This window comes from Balaenoptera physalus, assembly GCF_965194825.1.
Source record: "Balaenoptera physalus genome assembly, chromosome: 2".
NCBI classification, from domain to species: Eukaryota; Metazoa; Chordata; class Mammalia; order Artiodactyla; family Balaenopteridae; genus Balaenoptera; species Balaenoptera physalus.
The window spans coordinates 169789357-169810276 of NC_138883.1; the positions used below are offsets into that span (position 1 = coordinate 169789357).

Consider the following 20920-nt stretch of genomic DNA (forward strand, 5'->3'; position numbering starts at 1 on the left):
TCCCCATGACTTTTTGAAACTAGGATATTGATGAAGAGATTGAAGCAGAGTACAACATCCTAAAAGCACTTTCTGACCACCCTAATGTGGTCAGATTCTATGGCATGTACTTTAAGAAGGATAAAATAAATGGAGATAAGCTGTGGCTGGTTCTTGAGGTGAGTGTTTCAACATTATTTTACGCGTGGAAATTTGCAGTGTGGTCTTTTTTTTTAAAAATAAATTTATTTATTTTATTTATTTATTTTTGGCTGCATTGGGTCTTCGTTGCTGTGTGCGGGCTTTCTCTAGTTGTGGTGAGCGGGGGCTACTCTTTGTTGCGGCATGCAGGCTTCTCATTGTGGCGGCTTCTCTTGTGGCGGAGCACGGGCTCTAGGCCGCAGGCTCAGTAGTTGTGGCTCGCAGGCTCTAGAGAGCAGGCTCAGTAGTTGTGGCGCACAGGCTCAGTAGTTGTGGCTAGTCGGCTCTAGGGTGCAGGCTTAGTGATTGTGGCGCACGGGCTTAGTTGCTCTGCGGCATGTGGGATCTTCCCGGACCAGGGCTTGATCCCGTGTCCCCTGCATTGGCAGGCAGATTCTTAACCACTGCACCACCAGGGAAGCCCCTGCAGTGTGGTCTTGGAATGACTTAATATTTATGTAACATTGACCCCATAAAGCAGTTCTAATATGTTCCTGGCTGGTCACATCCTTTGTAGAGTGTTATGCCCAGTTCTGGTCTTGCCATCTTTAGAAACATGGGGAAATGAAAGAAAATTAATTAAAGATTAAAAGAAAATATTTCACGACTTCCCTGGCGGTCCAGTGGTTAAGACTCCGCCCTTCCATTGTACGGGGTACGGGTCAGATCCCTAGTGGGGAAACTAAGATCCCACACGCTGTGCAGACAAAAAAAAAAAACAAAAACAATAAAAGAAAATGTTTCCACAATAAAAGACTAAAGAAACCAGGATTATTTTTCTTTCAGAAGAACATGTTATAAAGGGACTTCATTATAATTTTTATTTATTCATCCATATTTTGTTCAACATAACACGTGACAGAGGCTCAGTGCCAGGTGCTATAATATGAGAGAAAATTAATGTACCTGAGGCTTCATTAGACAAGAATGGCGAGCTGCTAATTTATTCTTCTGGCTTCACTGAATACTAATGACATAAACTACAGAACCAGGTACGGTGGGTCCTCCATATCTGTGGGTTCCATGTAGTTGGATTCAAACAGCGTGATCCGTGGATACGGAGGGTCAATTGTATTTACATTTATGGGGAAAAACCTTACTAGAAATGGTGTTGAATATTGAATAAGTTGCCAAAGGGAAATTATAGAGTCTGCCTTTTCAATTTCTGAGAATAGGTTGGGACAATTCTCTGTAATGCAGGAGTACTGGAAGGTGCCCCACTAAGGTAACTGCCAGTCCTAGAAGAATGTAAGAATGAGTTTTTTCTGATTTTCATTGAATATTTTTATTCAAGTTGAAGTAATCATTAATTCCAATAAAATTTATAAAAATTTTTAAAAGCTGCTCTTTTCAAACTCAGGGCTAGTAAAACCTTTATTTGATCACCATAACAGCATCTATTTATTGTATTCACATTATTTTATTTTTTTAATTGAAGTATAGTTGATTTATAATGTTAGTTTATGGAGTAAAGCAAAGTGATTCAGTCGTATATATATATATATATATATAGATAGATAGATAGATAGATAGATATACATATATATATATATCTATAGATAGATACACTCTTTTTCATATTCTTTTCCATATGGTTTATCACAGGATATTGACTATAGTTCCCTGTGCTGTGCAGTTGGACCTTGTTGTTTATCCATTCTATATATAATAGTTTGCATCTGCTAATCCCAAACTCCCAATCCATCTCTCCCCTGCACCCCCCTTCCCCTTGACAACCACAAGTTTGTTCTCTGTGTCTTGTATTCACATTATTTCATTAACATTTGATTATTCTGTTTCTTTTTTGGAATGTGCCATTGATTTTCCTGCACAATAATCATTTATAAATTATATTGTCTCCATACTTTATATTTTTTCTATTATGGTTTTTAAACGAATCTACAAGTAGTGATCATTGTAGAAAATACTTGAAACTATAAAAAGAACCACTCTTACCTCTGAACATATTTCCTTCATCTTTTTTTTGTATGTTTAAAATGATTGACAATATTATTTATGAAATTAGCATATTTTTCCAGTTCATATAATTTCAGATAGACTTAATCATTTTTATCTTTTTAAAAATAAATACATTCACTTGATTAATAAAAAGCAAGTAGAACCAGAGGGCTTATGATACAGAACAATATTAGTGTAGATCCAGGTTAGTGGTGCCACCCTCTCCTGAGCAGGTAGGTCTGTGCTTCTGCTGTGTTGATTGCTGTACCTGGAAATAGATGGCTGAACTTCTCTACTCTTTCATTTCCTAATCTGTATTCTGAATTTTGGCACGATTTTTTTTTTAAATAAATTTATTTATTTTATTTATTTATTTTTGGCTGCTTTGGGTCTTCGTTGCTGCACGCAGGCTTTCTCTAGTTGCAGCGTGCGGGCTTCTCATTTCAGTGACTTCTCTTGTTGCGGAGCACGGGCTCTAGGCATGCGGGCTTCAGTAGTTGTGGCACGTGGGCTCTAGAGCTCAGTCTCAATAGTTGTGGCGCATGGGCTTAGTTGCTCCGCAGCATGTGGGATCTTCCCGGACCAGGGCTCGAACCCGTGTCCCCTGCATTGGCAGGCAGATTCCCAACCACTGCACCACCAGGGAAGCCCTGGCACGATTATTAATTGCACCTCTGGAACCCTATGCCCTCCTGCCCCATTCTGGAGGTCTGCCAGGTATCTGACCTCTGATATCTCTCTGCTGCTCACCTGGCTGGAATCCACTGTTTCTGGATCCCTTGGCCTCCTCTTTCCCAGGTTACTTCTCTGTTTCGCACATCATGTAGTTATGTGCCTTGCTCCCGTTATCCACGCTACTGATGTCACCAGATCTTGAGTCCGTTCAGTTCAGTTTTTCTAAGGAACAAAACCCCCATCTGTGTGTGTGTGTGTGTGTGGTGCTCAGGCAGTCTCCTGGATGTTGATATTTTGTACGTGGGGTAAGAGGGTGTCAAGTCTTGATGAGAGACCTCCAAAGAATCCCTTTTTTCTGCCCCTCCCCTCCCACCTCCTCCACTTTCACTCTTACCTTGCCCTGTCTGGGTTAATCTGCTCAGGTGACCTCAAAATAGCCCCCAGCTAGCACTTTAGTTTGTGGCTTCCTCTGCATTGCTCAGTTACCACTCAGTCATCTGCATGCCATGTGGAAATATTTTGTTGCGATCTCTTCTCCACTTCTCTCCCTTTTTGTTCTTTTTTCTCTTGTGGTTTTATACTTTTTTATTCCTTTACTAGCATTTTAATGGAGATTCACGTGTGAGAGGAAATAAATCTATATGTTTAATCTGCCACCTTTAATTGAACCAGAGTCTTTCAAAATTGTAAAATAGAATTTTCAAGAACCTTCTCAGAATCTGAAACTGCATTATTTTATAGAAGTTTAAAAAAATTTTTAAATAACCAGTTGTGTTCTTCAAAGGTAGGCAATTTATTATGATTTCAGAATTATTTTGTATTTCTCAGTTTAGCTCAAGATAGCTTTATAGTTTTAGTTAAATCACGCATTAAAACAAAGCAAAGCTTACTCATCTCAACATAATTACCTAAGTAATAGAATATAAATTATGAACTTAAACCATTTTGCCTTAAATTAATGGTGAATTTTAAAGAATGTACTTCATATTTGTGTTTGTGTATTTGAGATGCAATGCTCTGCAAATCCTTAATGCAGTCTTGAATAAAATTTTGTATATTTATATCCTTCAGAACATTTTCAGTAATGCATCTTTAATTTTTTTCCAAGTTGAATCATTGTAAAATTAACATTTGAAGATTCAGGTGTTCTGCCTAATGTAGGCCTAAATGGGCAAGGACACAAGGTACAGATCTTTGCCCAGAGTTTAAAAATATTGAATGAGATCAGTCACTGTCTTTTATGCCTAACAAATTCCTATTCTAATTATATTGTCATTTATCAGTATAAGCACTCAGAGTTAGGTGTGAGTGGGAGACTCCTGATCATAGTTAAATGTTCTTTTGAGAGAGCAGAAAAGATTGATTAAAATGCTTTTGGAACATCAGGTACAAGCAAAGTGGCTTCCTGATATAATGAATCAGCAGAGACTTAACAGCTTCTTTGAACTTTGTCCTTATATTTTATTATCAGATGGAGGTATTGGAAATATCCCTAAAAGGCTTGAGAAAAAAGAATAAATGGTAGTTTATTAAAATAGTATTTCAGGAATCTGACCTATTGGCACTTACAAAGTGGGGGGAAAACGTAGAGAAAGCAAGAAGTTGGCAAACTGTATGTAAGATAATTGATTTGCATATGCAAATTAGACTAATTATATATACACATAAGTGGCTAGATGTACAATTACCTGATTTATAAACATGAATGGTGCAGGTGCTGCTTTAGAGGCACTTTCAGAAAATTGGCTTGTGGCATAAATACTTTATTCTACAAAATGACTACTAATTATACCTCTTATCATAATAAAGCCCCAATAAATTATTCTGCATGAGGGTGCCAAAAGGATGGCCAAAGAGGGGCTATGGTGTTACCCAGAGAGTCATGCTAACAATGCTAGACTTCTGATGTGAATCTACATAAAGAAGGTGTGTCCTGGAGGGGCTGAGCCATCAGTAATATCCCTCATTATCAGCCTGGCATGTGCAGGGGGGCCGTACCAGCTTAGACAAACTCCTGCCCAGAGATTTTTCATCTTGAAAAATCATTTTATTTATATTTCGATCCAGAATTGAAATTCTAAGAAGGGGATTACTTGCTCAGATTTTACTGGGTAGTCTATTTTTTCTATTATTTAGTTGTGATTTTTGAATTATTGCTTTCACTTTGATACAATTTTTCTTCTTCCTGTTTTTTTCTTTCATTTTGTTACACTATAAATTTTTGAGCAATAATGATATACAGGCCTCTGTTTAGGAATTATTTCCTTCTAAATTGCCTGTATATTCATTTTCAGAACATACAGAAGAGCACTAGTTGCTAGCTCTCTGAAATTCCAGTTACACATTTGTAATGGAACTACCTAAGAAGAGAAGGGGTAGAAAGTTTTCTTTTGTGGGAACTGATTTTTTTGCAAAACGCCTAAGGGAATTTTTATTGTTACTTAGTATTCTAGGTTTTCCTAATGATGTCAGCATAAAGGGAGAACTGATGTATTTTTTTTTTTACTTATGCTTCATTTTGAAATACCATACTTATATTAATTTTTGCTTATTGCTATCATATCTCTTGACTGACCTGCTTTGTAAAATGTACAAACCTCTTTTGCTCAGTGTTTCCGTTAATTCCTAGTATCTGCTGTGGAGGATCAGGAGCAGCATGTAGGGGGGGGTTGGGGGAGGTGGTTAGGTTTCTGCATCTGATTATCACTAAACTGGGAGACTAAAACACAGAGTCAAAATTGAGTTAAATCAGTCTGGTATTAAGCATTTGCTACTGATGAGCTTGAAGGGCAAAATTGTAATTTACCCTTTCTTGGTTGGATGAACAGCAGCACCTTAAGTACTTGAGGAATACAGTCTTCTGTCTCAGAGTCTATTTGTCTAGTATGTCCTCAGCCATAATGGCTGTGAAAAGATGGCCTCTGTCATTGTGTGTGTGTGTGTGTGCATGCATAAGTGTCTAGGACTAAAGTTTATTCATTCAGTCATTTATTAATTCCATAAATATTATCTATTACTTTGGGCCAGGCATTTTGGTAGGTTCTGGGCATTCAGTGGCGAACAAGACAAACTGTCATCCTGGGGCTTAGAGTCTAATGGTGCAGAAAGACAATTTAAAACTAAATAGACAAATTAAATAATTATGGGTTGTTATTGATACTATGAAGAATATAAATGGGGTGCTAATAAAGAATGAAAAAGAAGACCTTTTACGAAAAGAGAGGTGAAAGAAGGCCTAGCTGAGTAGGTAACATTTTAAGCCTCCACCTGAAAAAAAAAAAAAGCAGGACACTTTTGCTACCTTTGTTCTTTAATATATACTCCAGATACTCTGATAAGAATCATCCCCATCTCAAACCCACTGAAGCAGAAACTCCAAGAATGAGTTTTAGGAAACTAGTTTTTTAAACAAGTACTAAGGTGATTCTTATCAAAGGAAGGTTTGGAAAACACTGCCGGAGCTTCTCAAATTTCAGCGTGCAGAGAAATAATCTGGGACTTCTGCTTCTGGCCATAACAGTAACTTGCGTCATTGCGTGGTTGTACCATAAATAACTAGAAAACTGCATAAAATATATTTTTAAAAACACAGCAATTTTCAAACACTGGGAAAGAGACAGCTTAAGACTGTGACATTGAGAAAAGGAAATAAACAAGAGGAACACTACAATTATCCCATCTTTAATCTTGGAGGCAGTTTCCAGACCACGGGCATAAGGAGGACATTTCCAAGGAGATCACAGCTATCTTGCTGAACTGAAAAGATTGGGAAGGCAGAAGTGGCTGGAATTTTCAAAGAAGAGAGAGTTAAGCAGGAAAAACGCTCCAGAAGTCTGCATAGGGGTTCCCTTGAGTCTTTTACTGAAAACCAAGCTGGAAATGTGTAGGGCAAGATTTCAGGCAGTTGGGCAAAGAACAATTATGAGGGTAAGAATTACTGAAAAGCAGTAATCTGAACAACTGCTGGAGTTTGTGCAGGGTTGAGAGATGCTTGAGTTCTGATCAACCAAATTGGGGAATCTTTGTTGAACCCCTGAGGCACTTAGTAGAGACCCTCCAGAAAGGTTATGCGTTAAAGGAAGGGCTAGACTCACCCTAGAATAAGAACTTCCCTTGGCCTCCCATAAGAAGTTCAGAAACAGGGCTTGAAATGTTCAGGTTGGTCCACAAGTAGATTAACTGCCTGACAGAACAAAATTCAACATTCATTAAGGGAAGACAACAAGATCTGAACATTCAAATGTAAAATTAGTCATGCCCATCATTTAATAAAAAATTATTAGATATGTAAAGAAGCAGGAAAAGGTGACCCATTATCAGAATAAAAATCAGTCAAAAGAATCAGACCCAGGAATAACCAGGATAATGGAATTAGCAGATAAAGACTTTAAAACAGCTATTAGCACAGCGTTCAAGGATTTCAAAAGGAAAACATGAACATAATGTTGAAAGAAATGAAAACTATAGAAAAGAGTTGAATGGAGCTTCTAGAATAGAAAAATACAATATCTGTAGTGAAAAATATATAGTATTGAGTTTAACAGCAGCTTGGACATGTGGAAGAAAAGATGAGTGAATTTGAAGACCGGAAGATAGAAGCTGTCTAAACTGAGCACAGACAGACAGAAAAGGGAAAAAGACCCCTGCGACTTATGGGACATTATCTGGTATTCTAAACTGTGTGTAATTTCAGTCCAAGAGCAGTACAGGGGTGGGGGGGCAGAGATACAGTATTTAAATAAATGATGGCTGAAATTTTTCTGAATTTGGTAAACAGTAAAAAGTCACAGATCTAAGAAGCTCAAAATCCCTCTTATAGGATAAACAAAGAAAACCACACTAAGATATGTCACAAACAAGATGCTGAACACTAATAATGAAGAGAACATTATAAAAGCACCAAGAGGACATGTAGGGGTCAGAGATAAGCGTGGTCACTGATCTGTCGTCCAGTGCAGTGGAATGGTATATTTAAAACATTGAGAGGCTTTCAACTTAGAAATCTGTATACAGTGAAAATGTTATTCATTAATGAAGGCAAAATAAAGACCGATGTTTTCATCAAAGGAAAAGAATTTACCGTCAGAGACCTGCACCATAAAAATGTGGAATAAAGTTTCCAGGCTGAAGGAAAATGATTTCATATAGAAACTCAGACCTGCAAAAAGAAATGAAGAATATCATCCATGGTAAATATAAAGATAAATAAGAAACTTTGTATTTTATATTTTTTAGTATCTTTAAAAGAAAAAAAAATCACTGTTTGAAACCGTAATTATAATTATGTATCGTGGGGTCATTACATGCAGAATTAAAATGTATAACAACAATAGCAAAGGGACAGGAGAGGAAAAATGGAAATGTACGGTCTTAAGGGTCTTACATTACTTATGAAGTGGTATAATATTATTTTAAGGCATATTCTGTTAAGTTAAAGATGCATACTGTAAACGCTAAAGCAACCACTAAAAATAAAATGAAAAAGTACAGTTAATAAGCCTATAGAGGACAAAATGAAATACTACAAATATTAGTTGTGTTCTTAAATGTTACTTCATTTGCTGTATATCCTTACAATTTCCAAAGACTTTAACTCATTGTTTATTTTTATAATTTTCACCAGTTATACTGGGGAATGAGTCCACAGAGTTCTTCACACTGTCATTCTGGGGAAAAAAATGAATCCTATGAAATCTTTAAGAAAGAAATAATCAGTCTTGTTGACTCATTTATGAGGGTAACATTATACTGACAAAAGAAGACAAAGATATTACAAGAAAAGAAAATACATTCTGACATTTCACATGAACACATTTGGAAAAAATCTTTCTCAAAATATTAACAAATCGAATCCAGTAATATATAAAAATGTTAATATGTTATGACTGAATGGGATTGATCCCAGGAATGCAATTTTATTAAAACATTAAAATAAGTTTGTTAAACATTAAAATTTATTGCATCATAATTCACTGTATTAATGGAATCAAAGAGAAAAAAAATCAATAAAAACGTGTCAAAATTCAACACCCATTTGTGATAAACAATCTCAGCACTCTAGGAATAGATAGAAATTTCACCTAACAAAGTGCATCTACCCAATTTCTTATAAAGTGTGCAAAAAAAGTTTGGACTCTTTGCAAAAGCATATATATAATATGTTTAATATCTTTATTTTGGAGGGAAATTCAAATTAAAACCACAATGAAACTACTAGTACACACCCACTAAAATGACGAAAATTTAAAAGACTTATAATACCCAGTATTGGTGAGGTTATGGAGCAAGTTGAACTTTTGCACATTGCTTCGTCAGTGTGAAATGGTGCAGTTACTCTGCAAGCAATACAGCCGTGTCTTATAACATTACACCCGCAGTTACCAAAAACTTCACTTGTAGGTGTTTGCTAAAAATTGGTTTCTATAAAAAGACTCAAACGCTTTTATAAAATGAGCAAAGTAAAAACTAGAATGAGTGTTAGAAAATGAGAGTTTCTGCTTTTGTGGCCTCACATGAGATATGGTCAGACTAAGTGAAGGGTCTTAGAGCATTCTTAGGATAAACAAAAAACAATGAAAAACAGCAGAAGTCAGAAATGCCAACTGCAGAAGTCAGTACTTTTCCAGAAATTCGAGTAAAAATCTCACATTTCTCCTAACACGGTGAAGACAATACATTTTGAAAACTTATAAAAGCTGTCTTTGGAAGTGAGTTGTAATGATCTGTTCAGAGAATATCATCCCTTTTGATTTAGGTTATTGGTTTTTTTTCCATGTTTGACTACAGCCTAGGGAGAGAATTCATTTTCACTGTTGCTCTGTTCTTTCATTAGTGTAGCTCTGGCTTAAGAAAATTATACTTCAATTTTGTTCAGTGAAAGAACATTAAGGCCCTGTTATAGCATTGTGCTACGAAGCTACACTTAAGGGTTTTCTGGTCCCCTATTACAAATCCCCCTTTTAACCTATCTTAGTGATTTAAGAATTGCATAGGGTTAATATGATGCAATTCATTCCTCTGGGTGCAGTTCTTTGTAAATGGAAACATAACGGTCATTTTCATTTTTTATGATCTATTGCTTAATTCAACATTTGCATTTCTTTTAATATATTTTAATCCTTCACATTCATTTAAAAACAAACGTACTTCAGTTAATTTTTTTTTACTTTATTCATATATGAAAGGCATTTTGTGCTAATTGAACAAAAGTAAATTTCATCCTAGAGCATATTTGAAATGTTGCTAATTCTAAACGAGGATTTAGAATATTCATGGTGATATCTCATCTTGAGCATCTTTAGGAAGAGGTCAACCACAAGTTAACTTGTGGTTTATTGACATTTGGTCCCTATGGTCTGTTTAATAATTTCCATGTTTGTTGTATTTGCCCTCTCCTTTTCTTTTTTCGTTTTAATCTACCTCTTCTTGAAGTTTCATTCAAAAGACCCCTTTCCATTCTGAAAATTAAACCACTATTCCTGCTTAGGCAGCAGCCAAATAGTAGAATAATTAGTTTCTAAGAAGACCCTGTAAGGGGTCTGACATAACTTGGAGTAATTTTGTATGCTCCTTCATTGTTAGTTTAGGACCTTTTCGAATATTCTTGATGTTAGCAGCTAGATTTTAAAAAATTAATAGATTTTATTTTTTTGAACAGGTTTAGGTTTATGGAAAAAATGAGTGGAAAGTTCAAAGAGTTTCCATAAATCCCCCTCCACCAAGTTTTCTCTATTATTAACATCTTGCATTGGTATGGTACATTTGTTACAGTTGATGAGACAATAATGATACATTATTATTAACTAAAGTCCATAGTTTACATTAGGGTTAATTCTCTGTGTTGTACATTTTACAGGTATTTTAAAGACTTTATTTTTTATCATAGTTTTAGAGTCACAGAAAAATTGAGAGGGAGGTACAGAGATTTCTCATATGTCCCCTGCCCTCACACATGCATAGACTCCCCCATTATCTACATTTCTTACCAGAGTGGTGCATTTGTTACAATTGATGAGCCTACATTGACACATCAGTACCATCCAAGGTCCACAGTTTACATTAGGGTTCACTCTTGGTGGTGTACTTTTTATGGATTTTGACAAGTAAATAATGACCTGTATCCACCATTACAATATCATATAGGCTTGTTTCACTGCCTTAAAAAATACTCTGTGCTCCATCTAGTCATTCTTCCTGTTCTCTTCCCTGAACCCTATTAATCATTGATCTTTTTACAGTATCCATAGTATTGCCTTTTCCAGAATGTCATATAGTTGGAATCATACAGTATGTAGCATTTTCAAATTGCCTTCTTTCACTTAACAATATGCATTTAAGATTCCCCTATTCCTTGTGTTGGTAACTAGGTTTTAAACTCAATTCAGAGTCATATCTTCTGTTTTCTGGGCACCTTTGAATAATAGAAAAGTGTTCTGTAATAATTGGGCATCCATATATAATCCATACCTAGCACATGTACAAAAATTAACTCAAAATAGATTATAGACCTACCTGTATGTGGAACCTAAAACTATAAAACTTCCTGAAGGAATTATAGAAGAAAAATTTTTTGACCTTGGATTAGGCAAACATTTTCTTGATATGACATAAAAAACACTTTCTGTAAAATTTTTAACATGATAAATATAGAACTTCTGCTTTTCAAAAGGCACTTAAAATAAAAGGTCAAGCCACAAACTGGGAGAAAGGACTTGTATCCAACATATATAAAGAACTCTCAAAACTCAATAATAAAAAAAACAATAAAAAATGAACCAAAAATTTGAACACTTCACCAAAGAAAATAAATGGATAGCAAATACATACATGAAAAGATCGTCAGTGTAATTAGTCATTAGACAAACTCAAATCAAAATCACATGAGATCCATTTAGAATGGCTTTTTAAAAAGTCACAATGTCGGGCTTCCCTGGTGGCGCAGTGGTTGAGAGTCTGCCTGCCGATGCAGGGGACACGGGTTCGAGCCCTGGTCTGGGAGAATCCCACATGCCGCGGAGCAACTAAGCCCGTGCACCACAACTACTGAGCCTGCACGTCTGGAGCCGTGCTCCGCAACGAGAGGCCGCGATAGTGAGAGGCCCGCGCACCGCGATGAAGAGTGGCCCCCGCTCTCCACAACTGGAGAAAGCCCTCGCACAGAAATGAAGAACCAACACAGTCAAAAATAAATAAATAAATAAATAAATTTATTAAAAAAAAAAAAAAAAGTCACAATGTCAACTGCTGACGAGGATGTGGAGCAACTGGAACTCTCGTTCACTGCTAGTGGGAATGCAGAATGGTACAGCCACTTTGGGAAATAGTTTAGCAAATACCTAGAAGGTCAAACATATGACCAATAGGACCCAACAATTCCCAAGAGCAATGAAAACCATATTCACGGAAAAGCCTATTATGCAAATGTTTACAGTGGTTTTGCTCATAATTGCCAAAAACTGGAAACAACTCAAAGGTCTTTCAATTAATGAATGGATAAACAAACAGTGGTTTATCTATTCAGTGGAATACTCAGCATTAAAGAAGGAATGACTAACATTAAAATAGCATTAAAGAAGGAATGTACAGCAACAAAGATGAATCTCAGATTCATTGTGCCAAATCAAAGGAGCTAGACTTAATGGGCTACACACCTTATGACTCAATCCCCATGACATTCCTGCGAAGACAAAATTATAGGGACAGAAAAGAGATTAGTGCTTGCCAGGGGCTGGGGGAGAGGTTAGACTACAAAGAGACAGGAGGGTAGATTTTTGTGTAATGGATTTGTTCTATATCTTGACTGTTGTGGTTACATGACTAATGTATTTGTCAATACTCAGAATTGTATGCTAAATTGGGTGAATTTTATTGTATGTAAATTATGCCTCAATATACCTCACTTTAAAAAAAAACTAAAGTGTATATCACAAAGAATCCTGTATTCTCAACTTTACTAGTTGGGGAAAATAACTATTGCAAAGAAATATTGATACCGGAAAGTGGTATTTGAACTTAGTGCAAGCTCTATGATCGCATTAGTTCTTTTTTCAATTTTTATTTTATATCCTGCACATTTTTAAAAATAAATTTATTTATTTATTTTTTAATTAATTAATTAATTAATTTTTGGCTGCGTTGGGTCTTCGTTGCTGCACGTGGGCTTTCTCTAGTTGCAGTGAGCAGGGGCTACTCTTCATTGCGGTGAGCAGGGGCTACTCTTCGTTGCAGTGCGCGGGCTTCTCATTGCGGTGGCTTCTCTTGTTGCAGAGCACGGGCTCTAGGCACGAGGGCTCAGTAGTTGTGGCTCGCAGGCTCTAGAGCGCAGGCTCAGTAGTTGTGGCGCACAGGCCCAGTTGCTCCGTGGCATGTGGGATCTTCCTGGACCAGGGCTCGAACCCGTGTCCCCTGCATTGGCAGGCGGGTTCTTAACCACTGCACCACCAGGGAAGCCTCGTCCTGCACATTTCTTTATGGCTCCTTTATTCCCCCTGTAAGATTCTAGCTGTTTACTCTTGAATTAACGTAATAGTCAATCACAGAAGATGTAGCAAAGGGGCCACACTTTGGAGACATAGGAAAAGCCATTCAGTCACCCTGCAATGAATTTTGGAAATTTAAAAACTGGTCCTAAAACTTGGTTCTTTTAAATAAGTGCTCTGCAATTTAAAGGACTCAATTTCTTTTCAGTCAATTTTGAGTAATTTTGTGAACCAATCTTGCTGGGCCACAGAGGAGGCAATGTGACCTTGTATTCTGCTGTCAGGACGGCACACTCTTCTTATCCAGTTAAAAGGTGTTCCCTTTTCTGCAGAAGAAAATGCTGGTTTGGGAATGCTAGGGCTGCACCAATTCCTGTAGAAGATGAAAGTTTTCTTTGAATGTAGAAAGACACCAGTTATAAAAGGGGTTGCATCTAAGTGTTCATTTGTGAGTTCGTGTTTAGATTTTAAACACACTTACAAAAACAATATTACACATGATGGCTAGATTGACCAGCCAGCCCAGACCTCCTTTTGGGGGATCATGACATGTCATGATTAAATGTAAGGCTGGACTCTAAAGTCAGGCTGTCCAAGTTGAGGTCTTAGCTCTGTCACTACTGTGTGATCTCTTCCAAGTTACCTTAGCATTTTGTGCCTCACTTTCCCAATCCTTAGTATGGAGATGCTAATAATTCCTACTTCACAGAGTGGTGAGATACACAGATAATGCATGCAAATGGATTAGAAATGTGCTAGCTTAAAGAATGTGCCCAACACAGCTGTTATTATCTAATCTATAATGTATCAGAAGTGTTCAGGCATCCAATAAAATCTAATCACTGTGTTAGAAAAAAGTTTGAGAGAAAATGTGTTCAGTATTTTAGATGAGGGTGTCAGGAATCCACTTCCTCTCACCTTTGTTCTCTACCCCCATTTAGGTCAGGAGAGTCAGGGAAATGCCAGGCTCTTAGTTTGCAGGCACTGAGGTGTCAGAGGAGGCCCCATAGTTCAGGGTAAGGGCAAGGAGACCATGGACCAGAGCCCTGGGAGGAGAGACAGAGCTGACAGCAAAGGCTAATGGATTGGATGTTAGGGGATCGCGGGGTCAAAGCTTTGTCGGGACCATTTACCTAGTTATCTCCCCTCTCATGTTCCACTGCTAATGTCAGCATTTCTCTCTTCTGAGAATACACAGCCCCTTTGAAAGTTTACTGTGGGACTTCATGTTACCGAACTTCAGAGAAACCTGGGTGTGAAAAATTCCCCTACCATGCTCCTCCCTCTTGTTTTCCTCTAAGATTCCTCTACTCTTGGGAGGTGTGGAGGGAGGAAGCTAGGGAACGTGACACTTAAAACAGTTTTCGAAAATAGTATTTGTAACCCTTACTTCAGCACACTCTGAAGTTTTACCAGAAGGGAGGTATGTTTTTAAATTAATGCACATATGAAAGAGTATATAGCCATGGATTGAGGTCACATTGCACTATTAATTAAACTATCAGGAATCAAGAATGCTTTTAAGCCCTAGATCTTAAAATTTGAGACTAATTTATAGAATCATAATTCTTATCCTTAAATTTAAAAGCCAAGCCCAGTGCTTCTCCAGATTCTCTTCTAAAAATTAATTCATATGGAAACTATGTTCCAATAATTAATTGTACACTAGTACAAGTTTATATCTTCATTTCATTTATGAAACCATAAAGATGATGGGAATAATTGTTTGAAACAAAAAATTAGAACAGTTTTTTAAAACGTTTTGAGAAAACCTTTTATAGCAAGTACTTAAAATGTCATATCATTTTAATATCTATCTTGAAATATTCTTTTATAGCTGTGCAACGGAGGATCAGTGACAGATCTTGTGAAAGGATTTCTGAAGAAGGGCAGAAGAATGAGTGAGCCCATAATTGCCTACATTTTACATGAAGCGCTGTTGGTAAGGCGGTTTAAATTGTTCGCGCATTAATTAGGAGGCAGTTCCAGTTAAATAAAAAGTGGGGATCCTATTTTTAGCAAAACATCACTACATTAGTATTTATCGATGCAAGAGGAAGATGCAAAATGTGAAACGTTTAGCATAACTAATTCCTTTTTTCCATTAGAGATCTACCCTCCTTGTGTCAACAGAAACCTGAGTTTTGATCTCCTAGGTATATTTCTGAGATTATGGCAAAGGTAGATAATGTGTATTTTTACTAATAGTTAGGTTTTTATTTGCCATTATTTATTTATTTATTCCTTTAACAGCCATTATTTCAAATGAGTGTATAGAATGTTTTCTTCTGTTGAGATCAGCACATTTTAAATAAACTATTTGCTAAGGGCTAAGGAGTATGCACTGGTTTTTTGAATTTTTATATAGTCCAAAGTGGAAATGATATACTTTGATTTGACTAACTCAATGTGAAACATTTAAGAACCTTTGTTAATTAACATGTGTTACCTATTGATTTTGTATAAATGCATCCATCTGAAAAATGTGTTTTTGATGCTTTCTTTAAATGTCACTATGTATTTATTTCCCACTTCTAGGGACTTCAGCATTTGCATAACAACAAAACTATCCACCGTGATATAAAAGGAAATAACATCCTATTAACCATCGAAGGCGGAGTTAAACTCGTAGATTTTGGTAAGTTTTGTTTGAAATGCATGGATTTGGGCTGCAAAATGACTCGTATGATGTGATTTGATCATTTTCCATCAGCCTTGCTTTGTAGGCATTGAAAGAGAAAAAACCAGTATCTCATTGAGGTAGGAAAGTTGCAGAGATTTTAAAAAATTTGGCAAATGAGAGATTCCCAGAAGAAAGAGTGACTTCTTTCAAGTCAGCCATCGTGTGCCTGTAACACTCCTGCAGCAGTATGTGTGGTTGATTCTCTGAAATAGACGGGCTCCAAATAATCACACTAAGTCTAAATGGTAAGCCCACGGCCCTTACTATTGATTGCTTTCCTGATGGGCAGGTGCCCAAACCCAGGATTTTGAGACATGAGGGGAAATCTTCAAATGTCTCTGGGAAAATGTTTTCCCTCCAAAGAGGGCAGCACAAGTAAAGATGGTCTCTTTCTTACTTGGGACCTTCTATGTCTTATTGTGATGCCTGCAGCCACCTTGTTCTATCCTGAGGTGTTGCATCCCAAGTGGAAAGGCAGCCCTGCGAGACGGGAAGAAGGAGGGTCCTTGGTGACATAATCCAGCCACTAAATCAACTGACTTTGAAACCTCCCCTATCTCTGGACCTTCTGTCATGTGAGATAATACATTTCCATATTGACTGAACCAATTCGGAGTGTCTGTGTCAGAGCCAGAGGCACTGTAGCTGATACCCCTGCTCCTCCTTTTCCAGTTGTGGCAGTGGTATCTCCCCCGTCTCACTGGACCCCCACTAACACACTACACCCGTGAGAGTGGGCAGCATTATTCTAGGACATCTCAGTATCCTTGTCGTCCTCCCCTTCCTGCACTCAGGCTGGGTAAGGTGTCTCTCCTTGTGCTTCTGTACCCGGTATATTTCTCCATTTCTGTGTTTATCACATAAGATTATAATGGTCTATTTGGTCTTTATATGTAGATAAAGATACTTAGGCTCACATATAGACAGGGTCATTAAGAGGTGGGACTATGTCATCTTCTATTTTGTAGACCTAATACTTTGGGAATAGTCGTTCAGTGAGTAATAGTTGAATGAATGAGTGACTCTTCCTTCATTTTGCATTTTGGAAAATGAGGCTTAGGGAAAGTCATCGACTCACTTTAGAAATTAATTGTTTTAATCCCAGTATGCAGCTCTTTAGTGATCTGGCTTCACCCAGGAATGAACTTCAGAGCATCTAGACAGGAACAGTTGAATAGCGTATCTTTCAAACGACCACGTATTTTTTTCCCTCAGCTGAGCATTTGAAAACTACGGAGCAGCAGTGAGCTTGGCAATGAATTCCTGATTAATAACTGGGATGCAGCTAGTGTGTGTTACTAGTTGAGTTCAGAGCTGTGCATTTGAACAGTCTGGCCAGGTTAGGATACTAATGAGAACTTGTGCCTGAAATTCTAAAAAACAACAAAACACTCTTCACTGCTTCATGGACAGAGCCGTGACTCTCTTGAGACAATAATTTTGGCTCCAGTCTTAACAGACCCAAATGGAGAACTTAATATTTAACTTGAGATCTCATAATTCTCTTGCTCTGAAAAATGGCTACAATATATATAGCCCAGATGAAAACTGTTAAAACAAATGTAAGTAAACATCTTCTTCAGTCACAAAAAAAAAAGAACTCGGTAAACCAGTAGCTCTGAGAAAGGCAACTTCCTGGGACACCCTCCAAAGTAATCCAGAGTAAAAATATACACCTAGACAATAAATAAAGTGGCCTTTTTTATGATATCTTTAGAAAAGTAGTCATAATTTAGAAAGCTGACAAAATGAGAGCTTTGGTTTTATGTTAATTAACTTGAAGACTTTGACGTCAGCAACAATTAGAAAAGAGGGTCAGTTGCCTATTAAATGTGTTCCTGGTGTCTGATACTAAAATGCTATTATTTGCATATAAAAGGATGCTTATATTTCTATTCTCCATGGTAAGAGGACATGGATTCAGTTCACCTAAGATGGTTTAAGGTTTTCATATGAATTAAAACCCGAGGATGGCGGTTCGTACATAGTGAAACTTCTCAAGGGCATAAGGAATACGGTGTACTAAGCCACCAACTGCAGAACCAAACTGAAAATCAAGGTCCTCAGTTTATGAAAATAAATAAATCTGATGTGATTTTCAGAGAATGCCACAGCTGGGAGTAAAGGAGTTTAGAATATATTTTCATTTGGATTTCTCACCTCATGAAATGTACAATAGGCTGATTATTGGATATTGGAGATCTAAATGTTCCAATGGAATTCCACCACCTCATCCATTCCCGGAAATCTGCTTCATATCAAGAGTTTCTTGTCTTAGAAAAAGTCCTCAGTATCTATTTTGTTGCTCAAGCTAGAAACCTTAGCTTATCCTTGAGCTTTCCTTTGTCTTCACCACCCGCATCTACAATGAGTCACAAGGTTCTGTCTCTGTTATAAATTCCCAGACTCCGTCTTTATCTCTCTGCCCTGGTCCTCACCATCACCTCTGACCTGGGCTCCTGCAGCTACACTTTACTAACCCCCCTGCAGCCAGTCTCATTCCTCTCCTTCCAGACCATTCCCCACACTGCAGCTCTGGCTCAGCTGACCCTGCCACTCTCTGGCTCAGTATTTTGTCAGTGGTTTGTCAGCCCTCCTTGGGGAGGGCTGTGCCTTGTGATCCTTTCTGCTGGCCCAGAGTAAGCACTGAAAGATTGACACCTTTTTTGGCCCCTTGGTGCACAGCAGGGACCCCCTCTTCCTATTACCTATGAGCCAGGTCAACTTCTTTCAGTCTCTTAAATGTACCACCCTCTTTCTCAGTCAGGGCTCTTACACATGTGTCGGAGGAAGATCTTCGAAATTGGTTAACATGCTTTTCTCTTGCTTATCCAAGAATGTGACCTTAACCCGAGTCTGCCAGAAACATCTCTCTGTTTGGGGGGAGGTTAAGATTTGTTCCAGAAGGAATGCAAGAAAATGACTGAGGAAATATTAAAAAATAGTAATGTGTAGCAAGATCTGGGTTATCTCTTGAGAAAGATCTGTCTAAATTGCTTTATCTTCTCTTTAGCTTATGGAGAGGGAAATTCCAGGGATCCATTGTAGGGTTTCACATAAGAGAGAACAGAAAGAAGAGGGAAACCCTTTCCAGTTCTCGGGTAATTGTGGAAAGGTGAAACAGAGAAAGAGGCGGGACAGTGAGATGAGCTTTTAAAAAGTGAAGGTGACAACGAGGGTGGAAAGGAACTCTTACCCTCACTCTTCCCACCACCATCATTCCGAGTCCCAGACGAAGTCCCTGCAGAGTCTGTGCAGACGAAGTCCCTGCAGAGTCTGCTCCAGTCCAGACTGGGGTGATCACATCGTCCTGACGTAGAGGTGCAGAGTGATTAGGTACAGGAAGCACTGAAGCTAAGCTTCTCCAAACCCCTACCCTCTGCTCCCATTAACCCCCAAATAACTGCAAATCTGGCTGGGGAGTTTCTAGAGCGTGTTGCTCAGGATGGGCGGTGAGGGGCAGAGCGCAGATCACCTGGGCCAGGTCTGAATACGAGTCACAGCCAGACCTCAGAGCGTTGTCAGCCCCAGCTGAAGCCACCCTGAGCCTTCGTCTGCCAGGAGGCTCTACACAGGTAGCCCTGCCTGCCTGAGAACAGGATGCAGACCCCATCAGGAGGGCCAGGGGGCCCCTAGCAGGCAGGCAGACAAAGGAACATGGCCCCAGAGACCAGAGACCCACCACACCCAAGGACACTCCCTCTTCTCCCCACCACAAGGTCTTATAAGCCATCCCTCATCCTGTACAGACAGTACCGTCTTCAGGAGAGAAGAAGGAGGGGCGCCATCTGAGAGATGGAGCAAGCGCTTTCATTCAAGAGAGACTGAACTCTTTCTAAGAGGACTTAACGGTTTGGATCTGACTAAGCTTTACTTCTCCCAGCCAGTGGGTAGGGACATAGGAGAGCCCATAATAGTTAGAGGCAAAATGAAGAAATCACAATGACAATTTTCTTTATGTATCTAAGATTTATGTCATTGAATTTTGTGACCAGTTACAAACATGATGCTTTCCCTGCATGGAAACCTCCCCTCACCCCTGCACCCAGCTAACTTCTGTCTGCCCGGCTGAGAACTTCCCCAACACCCTATCCTTTCCTTTTTTAAAAATCTGTATTTTATATTGGAGTATAGTTGATTAAAAATGTTGTGTTAGTTTCAGGTGTACAGCAGAGTGATTCAGTTATACATATACATACATCTATTCTTTTTCAGATTCTTTTCCCATTTAGGTTATTACAGAATATTGAGCAGAGTTCCTTATACTATACAGTAGGTCATTGTTGATTATTTATTTTAAATATAGCAGCGTGTGCATGTCAATCCCAAACTCCCTAACTATCTCTTTCCCCACCCTTCCCCCTGGTAACCATAAGTTTGTTCTCTAAGTCTGTGAGTCTGTTTCTGTTTTGTAAACAAGTTCACTTGTATCATTTTTTTTTTAGATTCCCCATATAAGCGATATCATATGATATTTGTCTTTCTCTGTCTGACTTACTTCACTTAGTATGATAATCTCCAGGTCCATCCATGTTGCTGCAAATGACATTATTTCATTCTTTTTAATGGCTGAGTAATATTCCATTGTATATATGCACTCTGTCTTTTCTTTAGCCAAACAGTTATCACATTTGATTGTAATCATGTGTTTAATTTGACTACCTTCGCTGCTAAGCTGTGAGCTTTGTGATGGCTCGGTCTCTGTCTGGCCTATCACTCTGTCCCTGGAACCAAGCATGGCACTGGCACATTGGAAGTGCTCAATAAATACTCTCGAATGAGTGAGTGAATGGGAGGCAGGATTTTCCATGTAATTGTGTGACCTTGAGAAGGTCACTTAAAATCTCCAGGGACATCAAGTATGAAAAACAGTCTCTATCTCATATGGTTGATCACTGTGGAGAGTAAATGGGATGATACAGATGAGCTGTGTAGTATAATTATT

At 38.1% G+C, this 20920-nt stretch overlaps 1 protein-coding gene across 23 annotated transcripts in view; it reads left to right on the plus strand.

Annotated features, from left to right (window-relative positions):
* MYO3A (myosin IIIA) overlaps window positions 1-20920 on the plus strand; it is a 188355-nt gene that overhangs the window by 15163 nt on the left and 152272 nt on the right. For all 23 annotated transcript variants that reach the window (XR_014261311.1, XR_014261312.1, XR_014261313.1 and 20 more), the window contains exons 4-6: window positions 24-158; window positions 15130-15234; window positions 15831-15930. Coding sequence is in view for 17 of the 23 variants with exons in the window: in XM_082452738.1 (XP_082308864.1) it covers window positions 24-158; window positions 15130-15234; window positions 15831-15930 (340 nt within the window). In the remaining 6 variants the exon portion in view is untranslated. The remainder of the gene's footprint in view (window positions 1-23; window positions 159-15129; window positions 15235-15830; window positions 15931-20920) is intronic.